The 16,011-nt window shown below is 40.9% G+C and overlaps 1 protein-coding gene across 1 annotated transcript in view; it reads left to right on the plus strand.

Annotated features, from left to right (window-relative positions):
* LOC104390187 (netrin-4-like) overlaps window positions 1–16,011 on the plus strand; it is a 46,525-nt gene that overhangs the window by 4,804 nt on the left and 25,710 nt on the right. Inside the window, exons 2-3 of the mRNA XM_009999286.1 lie at window positions 3,940–4,481; window positions 15,349–15,612. Of these exons, the coding sequence (XP_009997588.1) occupies window positions 3,940–4,481; window positions 15,349–15,612 (806 nt within the window). The remainder of the gene's footprint in view (window positions 1–3,939; window positions 4,482–15,348; window positions 15,613–16,011) is intronic.

Here is a 16,011-nt window from a genome sequence, read left to right on the forward strand (position 1 = left end):
GGGGGTGGGGGTGGGAAACCCTTAGTGGCCAGGCTGGAGGAGTCACCTAGGTTGTATCTTGTGAGATCACAGAATCACAGAATGCCAGGTTGGAAGGGACCTCAAGGATCATCTGGTCCACTTGGATAATCCTTCCCCTTGTCTGATGCAGGTGCAGGGCGTTATTCCCCTCAAATAAACTCTGGTCTGAAAACTCTTGTGTATTGGCACAGTTAATGGCACTGACAGCAGCTTGGGCTCTTGCTTCAGCCCCAGCCAGCCCAGCAGTCCCCAGGGGAGCAGCAGCTCTCCTCCTGGTGGCAGCCTTCCAAGAGAGGGCGTGGTGGGCCAAAAAATGGCCAGTTCTAGCACCAAGCTTGAAATCAATTGTAGGACATGATTATCAGCAGGGTTCAGTTTCCTCTGTTCTGAGCTTATTCAGCTCATCTGCCAAGGAAGCTGTAGGTGTTGGAGCCCACCCTTGTTCCAGGAGGGGTGCAGGCTGGCAGACTCCAAATGGTCACAATGGAATATTGTCCAGATGTGGGATCTTATTCTTCCATACATGCCTCAGGACATGGAGGGAGCTTTGTTTCATAGCATATTCAGAACTTCACCTCTGGGGTATTTATGAAGGCTGGCTCATTAGATGCAGTCATGAGGGCTGTTTTAATGCAGAAATAAATTAGGCTGCTCATGAATGGATGAAGATTTGCCAAACTTATTGCATGTTGGCTCCAGACAAAACAAAAGGTTATAAGCATTAAGAGGTAAAGTCCTAGGTTTGATAGAGAAAAACTTGAGCAACTCATGTCCCCAGGATGGTTAACTTTAAAAGAACATTTTAAAGCTTTGGATTATAAAGAAAAAAGTTAAACAGATATAGAACAATTAAATCCAGACTGGACATACATGCTGAAACTGTTCCATCAAAAGTATAGCAGAAGATGTCCAAAGGTTGGTTTACATGTTGCTCAGAGTTGTAATTTGCTCCCCTGTCTCACTGTAGGAGATTTGAACACACAGAACCTTAAATTTGCATATGGAAAAGAAATATAAATTCCAATTCAAATCACTCAGAAAATACTAGGCATCTTTCCAGTCACATCAGCAGGCTTTGACTGAGTTGCCATATGACCTTTCTTCTGTCAGGTGTCCAAGGGAGGGTGAAAAAGCACCCTAAAAGAAATTCAGCCTCCTTTGAGTTAATGTCTACAGTGCTCTGTTACATTACAAGGCTCTGAAGTAAAAAGTGTCTGTTTGAAATGGTGTCCCAGGAATATTGATAGTATGACCTCTCTTGAACTTCATGATTCCCTAATCATTGGGTAACACCATTGTTATAACACGTGCTGGGCATCTGCCATTGACCTGCCACTTTGTGGCACAGCTCTGAGGGACCAGAAGACAAACAAATAAATCAATCATACCGTTTATGGAGCCAAGCCATCCTCCATGGAGCAAAAGCTCATCAACTTCAATAACATGCAGTGCCCAGGCACAGTCAAACTGTTTAGTTCTTTATGAATTATGCAACGAGCCCTCCTGGCGGTTGGGATAAGTTGTTTGTTTGCCTGGCTGCTGTTTCTCCTCTGCAGTGGTCCCCCCTCACCATCTAGATTCAACATTTCATCTTCTTACCACAGAACCAGTGAGTGATGGACAGACTGTCCTGTCCTTGTGGCCAAGCAATGTTCTGCCAATTGATTTCTTTAAATGCAAAGCTTTTAACAGACTGCAGATTTTGTTTTCCAACATCTCTCCTTCTCTTAAACTCCCTTTTGCTAATTTGCACTTTGTTCTTCTCCCATTTTCCTAATGACACTGCAGTTCAGGCAGGAACTGTTTATTGATGTTGCTGCGTTAGCAGGCAGAGCAGATAAACCTCCTAGTGACTGTGCTCAGAACAACAGGGTTTTTCTTCCTTTTCCAGGTTCAGATAAAAACAGCTGAAAAACTCAATGCAAAACTAAAATTCCATTTATGAGAAATAAAAAAAAGCAAGCATTCCCTGCAAAAAATGTTTCCTTTTCTACTTTCTTACATTCTTGTCTGCAGAGCTTCCCCTGTGTATCTCCTTAAACATAGAACTCCAGCATCCTGTTTCCTCCATGAAAGCTTCAGCGCTGTGATCCATCAATGGAGATGGACTTTCTTTCAATTACATGGTGTATGTATCCATAATCTAATAGCATCTGTAACATGGACCCATTCTTAATCAAGACTAAGTAACCTGACTCTTGGTCAGAGCTAATGCTTATTCAAAGCTCAGTTGTAAGATTGGTACCACTTCAATTCTCTGGAGGCAAAGATGACCCCTTTCTGCAGCACTGAGCAAGATCGCTTAATATCCAAGCTACTTTACAGACAGAAATTGTTCTGCTTTCCCTATTTCCAGTAATTTCTACCAAAGTGCTTGGACATTAACACAAACCTAAATGCCACTTGCAAAAAACATTTTTGAGGCATGCAGTTGTAGCTCATTGTATTTTTGCTGACCTACAAGGATAGATTTATCCTCATTGCAAGAGTTCAGTGTGACTTGGTGAAATTCACCCTACAGAGCAGATAAAAAACTGCAATTTCAGATGCTCTGCAAGGAATTTTCCAGATAAAATCTCTGAAGTTCTTGGTGTTTCCTTGTAGCTGTACTCAGATGGAATAAGAAGTTCCTAATCAGAAAGAAAATACATTGAAATTATCATCAAACAGCCCGGATGTTGTGAGGACTTGGTGGAAGATCTCCAGTAGTGCTAAGAATCACATGCTCAGTTGAAGTTGAGGAACAAAGAACAGAAATGATAGACCCAAACATCCCCATCTTCTCTCCTTTCCTCTCCAGATGACTTCTTCAACTCCTCTCATTAAAATTTGACCTAGAATGTTGAACTAATAGCAGACCTTTGAACTGCTCCTAGTCTACCCAGAGTTTATGGTCATCCTATGTTTCATTGGAAGGGTCATTTCCTGTAGGACTTACACCCAGTCATCTGACTTGTGACCTCTTGGCTTAGATTTATGACCTTACAAGGTCAGACTTTAACTCCTTCTAGACTGTTTAATTGCAAAGAGGACACTGGATGCCATTAAAAAAACCAGTTTTCTCCAGTATGGTAATAAGGTTTTGGAATGACCTTTAACTCTAGTGTCACAAGACACTAGTGATTCCCAAAGAATACTAAAACTTTGTAGGTATCCCTACTTTTTCTTAATTTAGAAATAAGTAGATGCATACATTGAAGATACCCAGAATTTGCCAGTATGTGCAAACTTGGCAAACTGAATATAGTCACTTACCTTCATGTTAAGGTATTGAAATGAAAGAAACACTTGATTTTCACTTCTGTAAGTATTAACAACTCCAGCTCATCTCAATAGGAACAGTAGAAACTCAACACCCCACAAAATTATGCCAGTAATGCACAATTATAGAAATACTTCCTTTCTTCATGTGTTCGTATGTGTAAGTAGTGTCTGTAATTTGTTGGGCAGGAATAATCTCTTTTCTTAATGTGCCTGCAGTGTTTAGTACACTTTGATTTCACTTTCTGATGAAAGAAAATTTATGAATTTATTTTATGAAAAGAAATGCATTGTGCAGATTCAGACCTCAGAAACAGAGCTTTACTAGAGTGAAAGGAAGAAAACAAGATTTCTGTGGTTAGACATCAAATTCAGCTGACCTACATACCTTCACTTTCAACATAAATCAAAGTTAGGCACCATAAGCAGCCTCAGTACCTCAGCTGCTGAGTTAGGCACCAAAACCAGGGACTAGATTTATTGAGAAACTCCCTCCAAACTCTCTGTGAAAACATGAATTAGCCATCCTTAGAAGGAGTCCTCTTGGGTGTCAGCCCCCAGATGAGGACCCCAATCATTCGCATGGTCACCTGTGTTACAGCCTGAGAACTCTTTGAGAAATTCTACTCAGTTGTGTTTCTTTTCCCTGTCTTTCAGACCCCATGAGGCTCCGATCCTTCCGTTGCAACGGCCGTTCTTGCAACCCTCCAGTGGGAAACCTTGCAAGAGGGAGGACACCAGTCACTCTCACCACGTGTGGCCAGAACAGTACAGAACTGTACTGCTTCTACCCAGACCAGCATCTCCTCCACCAGGTCTCCCATGGCTGTGGGCAGCCTCGGTGCACCAAATGCAATGCCAACCAGCCTGATAACTCCCATCTCCCTGCTGACATGACAGACGATTTCTTTGCAAACCCCACCTCCTGGTGGCAGTCTGCCCAAGGGGTACACAGGGAAGAAATCAGACTGGACTTTGAAACAGAATTCTACCTGACCCATGTCATTGCTGTGTTCAAGTCACCTCGCCCAGCTGCGATGGTGTTGGAAAGATCCCAGGACTATGGGCAGACTTGGAGGCCCTACAAGTATTTCTCTGTCAACTGTACAGCAACTTTTGGGCTCCAGGATGATCTCACTGAGGAGGGCTCCATGTGCACCTCCAGGTATTCAGATGCAGTGCCCTGCACCAGAGGAGAGGTAAGCAATAACTGAGCTTTGAACTAAGTTTAATGTCAAAGAGCTGAAGACTGGCTGAATACCAGAGAGTATGTGCTCAGAGATATTGTGCACATAAATCAAGGCAGGTAGCACCTCCCCAAAGGCTTTGTGTCAAGAAAATAAAGGGAAAGAAGAGACATTATGTATCAGTGAAAATGAATGGAAATACTTTCACAAATTTCTTTTATGAGAGTTGCAGAGGATAAGATGAACATTGCCTAGTTTTACATCACAGATGTCAATAACTGAACTAGAAATCTGACAAAGCAGCTGTAGAGAAATACACATTTGTAGAGTGATTTATCCAGACTGGTTTCCTACTTTAGCATGACATGAACTGCATGGTCTTCTTCTCCATATAAGATGGATGACTTTTAAATACATCCTTCTAAGTTTCACTTATTTTCTTGCTAGAGGTGACCTCTCTGATTCCATCAAGCCATAGGCTCCAGAAATAGAACCATCTAGAAATAGGAAGTTGAAGTGAGCGGCCAGGTTCCAAATATTCAGTAGTGAGAACAGGCCCTCCCTTGGTATGAATATTCTGATGTGTGAATAAACATCTGCAAAAGGTTTTCTTTTAAAATAAATGTATAATTGCTCTGATAAATTCTTCTGATAAGAGCAACATTGATCACTGTAATAATCAGATACTTAGTTTAGTTATAACCCTTTTCATTCATTGATTTTGAAACAGTTTGGATGGGAAGGACGATAAATATAATTGGCATTGTTTGATAGAGGTGGCATAAAGGCATGAAGGGAGATTATAAGACATTCCTACAGTCACAACAGAGGCTGGAGTCCTTTTGCTTCCTCCTCTCCCTTAGAGAAGCCACAATCCTCTTGGTTTCCCTGTCTGGAAGTGATCATGCAGTTTCGGCAGGAATACTTTGCTACAATTTAAGCACGGTGTGAGATGGATGGTCCAGATAGGCTTCAAAAAAACACAGTGGTTTCAGCAGTGCACTTCAAAATGCACTTGAGAAAAAAGAAACTAGTGTACCATACCTGACACAGGGAAACAGCAGTAAAGAGAGACTGAGTTCATCTTTGTGCATCGGGCTGGGAAACATCCCTGCGTATTAGAAACTTGGAGCAGATCGTCTGACTATTAAACTGTCTTGTTCCTGGAGCAGTGATTCTGCTGCTCAGTTATCATGATACAATGAAATAAAACAAATCCAAATGTCTTCAATAGAGAGATTATGATTTGCCACGTCAATATAGAATCTGGGCAACTAATCTTCCACTCTTGTGTGCCTTCCAATCAAAAATCTGGAAGTACTTTGCAAGATGCATTTGATGATCTTTAGCACATATATGAAGGTCTTATTGCTGCTTCACAGATGGGGAAAGAGCAGCACAGAAAGGTGAAGTTCTTTGTGGTAAGACAGGACAATTCTGCTTGAGTAAGGAACAGAATACAGGGTCTGAGGCAAATGCCTTGACCTTAAATGCAAAACAACTATTCCTTCTGTAGTACAGTATCCCCTGTTGCCCTGCACTCTGATGCCTTTCATGCTTACTTAACCTTGGGGAATATCATGAAGACCATATGTTGCTGCTACAACAAATCTGAGAAGTTGATGTCAGAAAATCAAATAACAAAACATTCATCCAACACAAGCCTTTGTGATTACAAGTGTCAAACTGATTCTGTCAACTTGGGCAACAACACCACCAAAATGAGTATGTGTATAATTAATCAATCTGTGCTGTGGTAATAGATGTTATAAAACAATAGTAATAGCAAGAACAGACATATATTTGCAGGTCATACACTTGCAGCTCCCAAATACTTTCACGAGCTGTTACCAAAAAACTGAATACATACAGAGGTCATTTCCTCTACAGGATGGAGAGCTGAAGCTTTAAAGCAGCACACAGGAATCTGTATGGCAACTTAACAGAGAACAAGACAAATACTGTTTCCCAGCACATTAACCCAAGAGGATTCTGAAATTCTGGACAGACTTTACAGAGACCTCTTAATCAATCCATGAAATGCCACTATGGCAAGGGTGCAAAAGCATCAGGGTTTTTAGGTCAGCAATGTGACACAGCAAATTCTTTTGTGAATGAAAATAAAGGAAGGCAGAATGTAGTTATTTAAAGTGATACCTAATCAGATTTGCTTGAGTGGTGCTGCTACTCTTACTATAAGTCTCAGAGGAGCTTTGCCCACACATCTCAGAACTGCAATTTTACACCTTACTTTAAAAATGTCACAAATGTCATCAAGGCATCCCCTCAAGCACTGACTCACAACTGACTTGGAAGGAAGCTGATTGAATCCCCACCACTACTTTTCACAATGTTCTCTGCTTCTTTTTCACCTCCACGCTGACCTATCCAATTAGTGGTTCTGGCTAAGCCCTTGGGTGGCTGAGAAGCTCACATCACAAACTGACAACATTTCTGAAACCATCAAAACAGTTTCCACTTAAATGCTAATGAATGCTCTGAGATAAATGCCATTTTTCACTGCTGAAGGGGTTCCACTGCTTTTCTTGAGTGTTGTCTTACTTGGAGAACAGACACAAACCCCTTTTCAACAGGGCACAAAAAGAATAAATAAATTTAAAAAAATAATAATAAATGGCTTACTAAGAACACTTGGGTTTAAAACCCGTGTGAGACACATCATGAAGCAAAATTTCAGGTCAACTGGCTTTCAGAACTGAGACTGTAGGTGTGAAAGGAGAAGGAGGTAGAGCTGCAGGAACTTACATGCATCTATAAACTGAGATACACCTCTTTGAGTCACCACACTCTGGTGGCCTTCCAAGAGCACTGAAAGAGGCTTTTCCTGGGAGCATGACAGGGTATTTGGCAGAAGGGAAACTTTTAGGACACTAGAATGAAATCAAAAGACATTTGGGTGACCAACGTAAGAGTGTCACAACAGAACACAATGTATCACTAAGTTAAGATGTATCCCTTGTCTCTTGTAGATTATCCCTTATCTTTCACTCCTGACAGGGTCACAAACCTCCATTGCATCTCAGATAAGGTACAGCTGAGACAGAAAGTGTCATGCATTGGGGAACAGTCCTGTAGAAATGCAAGAAGATTACTTCCTAATGTCTCCTTCACAGCTCTCTTTTACATTGCATTGACTAAATCCCTTTCTCCTGTTCAGAGCAGCTCTGCAGCTAGAATCTATCTGAGATCCTAGACCCCACATCTTCATTTTCTGCCTATAAACTTGTTCTCTTGATAATTTCTGGCTGAGGAGGCAGAGCAATTTATTCACTGCCAATGGCCTACACATCATTTGATTTATATGAAACACCACAAAACCAACACCTAACTTTCTAGTATTATAAACACTTCTCAGTGAAAATCCTCCACTAGCATGTCTTCAGTCCTGACTGTCCTGTTAAGTACCCTATGTTTTGTCTGTTGACTTCTATCACTAAGAAATTATGTATATAATTTATATAATAAATGGAAAACAACTTAATAGTGTTTGCTTCTGCTTCTAATCTTTACCCTACCTTAAAGCTGAACATTCTTAACTATTCTGAAGGGAAAGCAGTTGCTGCTGTGCTCATCAGTTTCAGTGTGCCAACCTCCAACATAACATCATGAACTAAAAACAATCGCACCTTTTCAAGGTCTGTTCATCTTCTATAAGTACATCTACGTGCAGTGCTTGCAGGAAGTCTTATGCATCAGCTAAGAACTTTATTACCTACTTGTCCATCCATCTGCTTTTCAAATTTAAAAACACTGCACTACATAGTCATGGAGGCTAAAATGAGCCTTCCAGGCAGCTAATGTAAATTACCACAATGTTGCATCAGACATTAGTGTGACTTACAAGTTCAAAGATCATCTGGGGGAAACAGCAACCAAAATGTTTCAACCTGCATCCTGACAGCACATGAACTCAAGGATCTGAGAGATTAAGAGCACATTTTTAATAAACTGGAATATCAGGAAATGAAAACAAATGTTGTCCTCCATCGAAGATGAAATTTGCATGAAAGAAAGACATTAGCATGCAAAGCAGGGTCCTCCACAAACACTGACCTGCTTATAACCACCAGACCCAAAAGGAGACCCTTCCCCTGTTGGGTCCAGCAAGTGGAAGGGAGTCTTGAATCCAAAGCTGGTTCATTTCTGTGAGTGTCTGTGTGACAGATGACACCAATGAAGTGTGATATAATAAACCTATTACTGGAATTCACTGGGGGCTGGAAGTATTATGTATGCCTGAATTAAGTAACTGGTTTCTATGGCAACATGTTAAGTGTGCCTTGTGCAGAAGACCTGTTCATTCTCCGTTTTGTATCCTGTGGTGACCTCTTTAGGGACAGAAGTCCCCAGCAGTGCCTTTTGTCAAAGATGAGTGGACTCGCTTTGTGGCTAAAAGACTTTTAATCACTGTTCTAGCCACACTCTGAATGCCAGATCAAGACATGGTGTGATGGGATGCAGTCCTCTCTGCTTTAAAAGCCACCAGGTTATTCAGACAGAAGCCACAGTCAACCCTATGGAAGACCTTTTCCTCTGCACTGGCACTGAAGGTCTCTGCTGCCTTTCTCCAGCTACAGGGACTCTGGGCAAGAGTTATGGCAGAGGGAGATCACTTGTGCACAGACACCAAACCAGGCCAGGGACAGGGTTCTCTGTGGAATGTATGTGATCCTGTTCCAAGGACTTACATTTTTTGCTGTCTTTTCTCAGGGTTTTCTTTTACTGTATTCATGCCAGACCTTTTGATAAACAAAGGAGGATCTTCCACACACACACACCTCATTAACCGACAACATCAATAATTCAAGAGGTCACCACTGAGCCTTCAACGATTTCTTAAAGGTCTGATATCATTTGGCAGTGGGGTGACTGAAAAGAAATATGCTCAGCACATCACAAGTTTGAATTCCTAGCAGCTGAGATGCAAGGGCAGGGTCTTGCACTGCAGCAAACTGTCCAACAGTCATCAGGACTGGCCTCTTGCGTGATGCTTGGGTTATTCTGACTTCCAGCCGGAAAGGATTCCAGGAGGGATTAGTCACTAGTGAAGGTAAGAGCCCAAATGTTATGATTAGGGCCGTCTGTTCAGCATTTCATTTAACTTGAACTGTAGAGGAGATAAAATGCAGAGGCAAGTTGAGAGGAAGCAGTTAACACCAGCAGTGTAAACAAGCAGATAACGCTGCCAGGACCTGCTTCCCTGGAGGAAGAATTAAGGGGCTCAAGGATTTGTTTCTGAAGGGAATTTGAACTGACATGAGACCAGTCCAGCATTCCCATCCCTGGCAAGTGAACTTCAGGAGTTCACCCAGTGTCCTACTCTGACCTGGTTTGTAATGAGCCATTTCAGAAACATGGAACCTTACAATCGAGCCAGAAAGACATGGTAGGGTTTTGGGGTTTTTTTTTGAGCATTGCTGCTGCATTTCCTGACCATACAAAGGATCAGATAGCAAATTGTTTTTTCTTCTCACCCTGTTTGATAAAACTTTAGTGGAGTTGCAGCCATGACTTTTTTTTTCACATCTCAAATGTGAAAAAATTCTTGTCTAAATGCTGTGAATGTAAGGGATTCACTGTTTTAATTTTCAAACTCCAGGCAAAAAAATACTTAACTGTTTGCTCTACAGCTGTCCACACTTCACTGTGATGCTGAGACTATACACTTAGCTAAATCTGCTCATGTCTTAGATTTCAGCCAAGACCTAGACATGTAATTGGCTCCACTTTGAAGAAATGGATGCTCTTTCATGAGTGCACAGCTTGGTTGACATCAGTTGACACTGACAGTGATGGGTTGGTTTAACTTTTCCTGACAATTCAGCAGACAGAGCAAAATGAGTCTTCTCATTCTCAATCTGGTTCCCAGTCAGACTGTCTGCATCACAGAACTCCTCATGCTGTACTTTGCTACTTCAGAGCAAATACCATTCCTCACAATTAAAAAGGATACTGCTCATTGTCACTAAATGTTCACACATCCCCACATAAGGTGGAGATATGTGGAATGGAATGAATTCAGTGATGTCCAGTGATAGGACAAAGGGCAATGGGTGCAAACTGGAACATAGAAGGTTCCATGTAAACATCAGAAAAAACTTCTTTACTGTGAGAGTGACAGAGCACTGGAACAGGCTGCCCAGAGAGGCTGTGGAGTCTCCTTCACTGGAGACATTCAAAACCCACCTGGACACATTCCTGTGTGATGTGCTCTAGGGGATCCTGCTCTGGCAGAGGGGTTGGACTAGATGATCTTTCGAGGTCTCTTCCAACACCTAAGATTCTGTGATTCTGAAATTTTATCCATTCCCTGTAAGCTGAAGGTTTTTGTACCCAATCATGTAGATTTAGTACTGCAACTGCAATACCTGGCTGGATAGAAGACACTGCTTCTCCCCATAAACCTTGCCTTTCCACATAGATGTAGAGATTTACATCTGCAGACAACCTGAACCTACAGAAGTCATTTTGTTTGTGGAAGAGGAGAAGTCTGCAAGACTGTTCATATTTGTCTGCTTCTAACTTCAGTTGTGCAATCTTTCCTCATCAACATATTGGCAGCAAGTCTTAAATATTAATACTAATACCACACTGACTAGATTACTGGAATAACCTCAAAGCAAATGCAAATTGAAGGGACATTGACCTTTTCTCTTTTGGAAAACACAGAATGCATTCAAGATGCTCCTGTCTTGGTAGTAGCTGAGTTCACCCAGATCAAAGAAATTTCAGAAATCAAATGCACCAATTAAGCTTGTTCTTTAGCAAACTATCATATTCTATATTGGCTTCTAAGGTTTATTTTCCATTAGGCCAGAAAACCAGTATATCTTGACTAAAAATCACTATTCCTTGAATCATTAGAATGGGTCTTCTAATAGCTAAAAGAATAGCAAGACTTTCTTTGAGCTCTGAACTATATTTCAAAACAGGAAAAAGACTGTTTCTTAGTGAAGTCTATTGTACCACAAGATGGAAGAATTAATGTTAGTCAAGCAGTTCCATCAAATAAATCAGATTATATTTGCCACTGGGTAGAGAAAATTCTGAGACAATTGTTTACTATTCCTTTAAGAACAAAATCAACTCACACGAAAATCTCTTAATGAAGAGGATTTAGAGAGTTTTTATTGCAGCTTCCTTCTGATGGGCCTAATATAAGCACACAGACATTTCTGATCTCATTAACCTGATTGTGTGCAACATGATCAACATAGTTTAGGGATGATTTGTAATATCAAATTCTTGTTCTGCACAAGGATCTTCTTTTGTAGGAGACCATGCATTGGCACTGCCCTCCATTTATGACTCATATTCCTTGACCTTAGGCTACGAGCTTGCAAGGGGGAACCTTTGTTGTGTCCACATTGTTTCTGACTAATACTGGCTGGAAGATCAAGTTAAGAAAACAGAATTATCTGCATCAAGAATGGAGAAGCAAAACATATGGCAAGAAATCAAAAATCTGAGACACTGTCTCTAGAATGAAGATGATCTCTTGATTGGCGATAAAACAACACCCCCCGTGCAGCTGTGCCAACTTGTGTGCAGCAAAACCTGTCCTCTAACAGTAGCTACCTTTCCTAGCTTTGCACACTTACAGTATTCTCCAAACTTCCTTGCTCTTTGAAAGGTCAGGGGAGGACAGAGTAGTGACCATCTTTTTGAGGAGCAGCTGATTGGCTTTTGAAAATGAGAATGACAAATATGCGCTTGATGGCAGATATGCAGATAAGCATGAATGTCCTACTCAGCATTCAGCTCCAGCTGGCAGCTCCTGATTATAAGGGAAACTCAGGATATTAGGATGTATTTCCACAAAGTATTGAGACTACAGAGGTGCTGAATACCCTCACCTTCCACACAGTTCAATGGAAGCTGAAAGATTTCCAGGGTGTCCTTTAGCAGACAATCAGCAGCAGGTTTCCTTGTGCAGCTGTGCACAGGCTGCTTTTTTGGAAGCTGCACACTGATGTTAAGAGAAATGACTGGGAGATTTCAGAGTAGTCTGTTAAAGCAAAGAACAGAGCTTCCACACAGCTTGATACCAGATAGAGATTAAATTAGATGAGAAATAACTTTATAGTGAACATCATGGGAAGCTCTTTTCAGAGCTTGTATCTTCGTTATAAGAACAAGGTTCTTTTTCATTACATTCTCTTCATGTCTTTTACATTAATACAACAGGAAATTGCAAATTTGCATAATATCTCTGGGAAATGGAAAAGGAATCATATTTCTGCCTTTCTGCAAAAGGCAGAAGTCTAATGTCTATCTGTATAGAAGGAATCTACTTCATAGGTTTCAGAAACACAAAGCTTGTGAGTTAAAAACCAAAAAAGAACAGTGAAAAGGTCAAGTGTTTCTTCCTATGGCTCATGACTTCAAGAGATCTTTAAAACATTTGTGCAGAAATGGCTGAGACAACAAATTTCTTCTTTTTACATATTATTAAATTGTCTGTATTGAACATCCATCTCTAGGGATTCTCAGAGAATTTTACAGATACAAATTTATTAATCTTCCTCCCATTCCATGAAGTACTTGAATACCTGTATCTTATATAAGAGTCAGCAGCACATAAACAGGCTTCTATTGTTACCAGATTCACTGGCAATCCAGAACAGTGCAAGGCTTAAGTTACTTGCTGATTGTTATACTGAATAATTGTGCTGAGGCTTTGAACAAATAGTCACATTTCCAACTCTGTATCTTGGTCACAGTGACAGCTCTTCCTTTTTTACAGAATAAAAATTATTTCCTGTATCATACAAAATTAGCGACACATACATACAACCACCACCAATCTGTCTCCTTTATTTCTTCTTAGGGAACCAAAAAGCCAAATATATCAATGTAAACTATAATTACATATATTTAGCACAGAAGAAAATTCAGTTGTTTGGTTTAGGTGGTTTTTTAGGTAATTTATGCCTTTATGGCAACATTATTCAGGGCATGTAAGGTGAGATCTCAGATCTGGTTTAAAAATTCATCCCACTCTACAATTATTTTAGTCAATACACATAGTGGACTAATAAGTATAACTTCTGGATTGTAACATACTGCTCTTGACAGTTGGGCAACCCATATATTAAGGAAGCTCAGATGACTGGCTCTTTAATATGAGAAGAAACATCCAATCAAATATTAAAAAGTAACCAAGATACAGTGATTACATTACACTGTTCTTTGAGCTCAAGGGTTGTAACCACTAGTATTTCAAGGTGAATGTGTCCTCCAGAAGAGAGAGAAAGATTTCATTTTCCAGTTTTAGGAGTATATGAAATGATGGTACTAAAATGGTTTAAATACCAAATAAAATTGTACCACCTCTGTGCAAAATGCAGCTTAACCTAAACTTACTTACACTGGCACAAAATACCTGCTCTAACTCTGCTGGTACCAAATCTCTTTGTTTAGGTAAATCCTCAATATCTCTGATTTTTTACAAAGTTAAGGAAGCCTAATTCCTAGTGGTTCTGGAATCCAAGAACAACATATGAATGCCACTCCCAAAAGACTTCACTAGTGCTATGTCACCCAAATCAGATCTTTAACACTTAACAAGTCTTGCCTTGGTAGAGATAAGGACAAACAAATCCAGTCTAACCCCTGAGCTTATTCCAGGCTGAAATGTGTCATGAATTAATCATACAAGCAAACTCTTGTACTTCAGCTGGAATGGAATACTGTTTTTTCCTAAAAGGATCCCATAATCCCTAGGGAACATCCAAGCTATTGACATCTCTAGTCACTAGTAATGTTCAGTGTTCTAATAGGATATATAAAATGTCAAAGTAGCTCAAGTGATGCAAGGCCAGAAATTAAAAAATTTGCAAAACAATAAACCCACAGGGAACCCAACCTCCCCATGTACCATTAAAATACAACCAAATTACCTTCCAGGCATGTACCACAAGCAATTTTCTGGCTCCTGCAAGCAAAAAGGAGCAAAAGTATTTTACATGCTGCAAGTATTTAAATTGGTTGGTTCACTAGAAAGACACTAAAAAAATAAAAAGAGAGAGACCTTTATTCCCTTTAGCCGCTGTTAAACACCAAATTAGAACTGTGATACTCAAAACCAAACTGCTGCTGCTCTGCAGAACTACCAAACAGCATAAAAGCTGTGGCAAGAGTAGCAACCCACAGTCAGACAGGAGGAACAAAGTGCCTTTAGTCCTGTGAGCTCACTGCAGTGGAACTGCTTCTCTCTTCCCAAAGAACAAACTGCCTGGCTGACAGGCAGAACCCCTGGAAGACAAGGTTCTCTCAGTGGTCACTCACCTAAAGCCAGGCCACGTTTTCTAGCACATAGCTGAAGTGACCAAGCCAAAAGTCCAACCATAGTTTCCACTATTTTACAGATGCCCTTATGCCTGACTTTACGTGACTGTAGAGCTCATGCTAAATCCATGCTCCTAAAATGCTCTGAGAACTCTGGACAGCATTAACACAGCATTTATGCCAATAAACCTCGGATTTCTCTGAGTGACGCTGTTGTCACTTGGCTCAGAAACACAAGGAAGTAACCAGTGCTTGACAAGGTACCATATACTGGCAGAACTGCAACAAGTGACTGGGCTTAGTAAAGCCAGGGAGAGATGTTTAAACTAAGGCATTTCCTATCTCACATCTGAGACAGGATGAAAGCAGGTACATAGTCACTTGCTGTGGCTTGGCCAGCTGGTGATAACTTGGCTGTGATGTTCTTTGATCAGTCACAGCTCCACGACTGTTTATGGAGAGTCTTCTAAACAGGAACTATTACCTTTTCCTGAACATTACCTTGGGAAGTTTGCTGAGGATGCAGGGTCCTTTATCTATTCCTGGATGTTTGTCTTCTCTCTTTCAGGTGATTTATCGTGCCTTAAGTCCGGCTAACAAGATCGAAGACCCCTATAGTCCTGAGGCTCAAGATCTCCTGAAACTCACCAACCTCCGCCTCCTTTTGTTAAAAAGACAAGAATGTCCATGCCATGGTTCAGGATCGGTAGAGAAGCCTCAGAGATTTGCCCACTATGCTATTTATGACCTGATCATCCGGGGCAGCTGCTTTTGCAATGGGCACGCAGAGCAATGCGAGCTTGCCAACAGGACAGGAGTCATCGAGAGCATGGTGAGTTCTAGACACTCACTAACTTACTAGACTTGTTATCTGCTTGTGCTTTCTCTGCCTACCTGTACATTTGGTGTATGAACCTGTGCAAGCCTCCCTAAGCAGTCAATCTACGGTAGACCTGAACCTCAAATACCTAGAAACTGTGAAGGGGCTTGGTCACTGGAATAGAGACCCAACCGGAAATATGGTGAATGAAACCTCCTACCTATACAACTGCAAATAACTTAACTCACCTTTCTAATACGAAGGCTGCCCTTCGTAGGGCAGCCAGAATTTCAGCATCAGATCTTGAATCTCAGATTTTCTGAGTTTGTAAGATGTGAGCAGTTCTGTCATTCTGAGGGTTTCAGCCCTTACTTTTAGGTTTTCAGCTTTCTGGTTTTGTTACTTTCCCTA

The sequence above is a fragment of the Chaetura pelagica genome, unplaced genomic scaffold (assembly GCF_000747805.2).
Source record: "Chaetura pelagica isolate M959 unplaced genomic scaffold, ChaPel_1.0 scaffold316, whole genome shotgun sequence".
Classification (NCBI taxonomy): Eukaryota; Metazoa; Chordata; class Aves; order Apodiformes; family Apodidae; genus Chaetura; species Chaetura pelagica.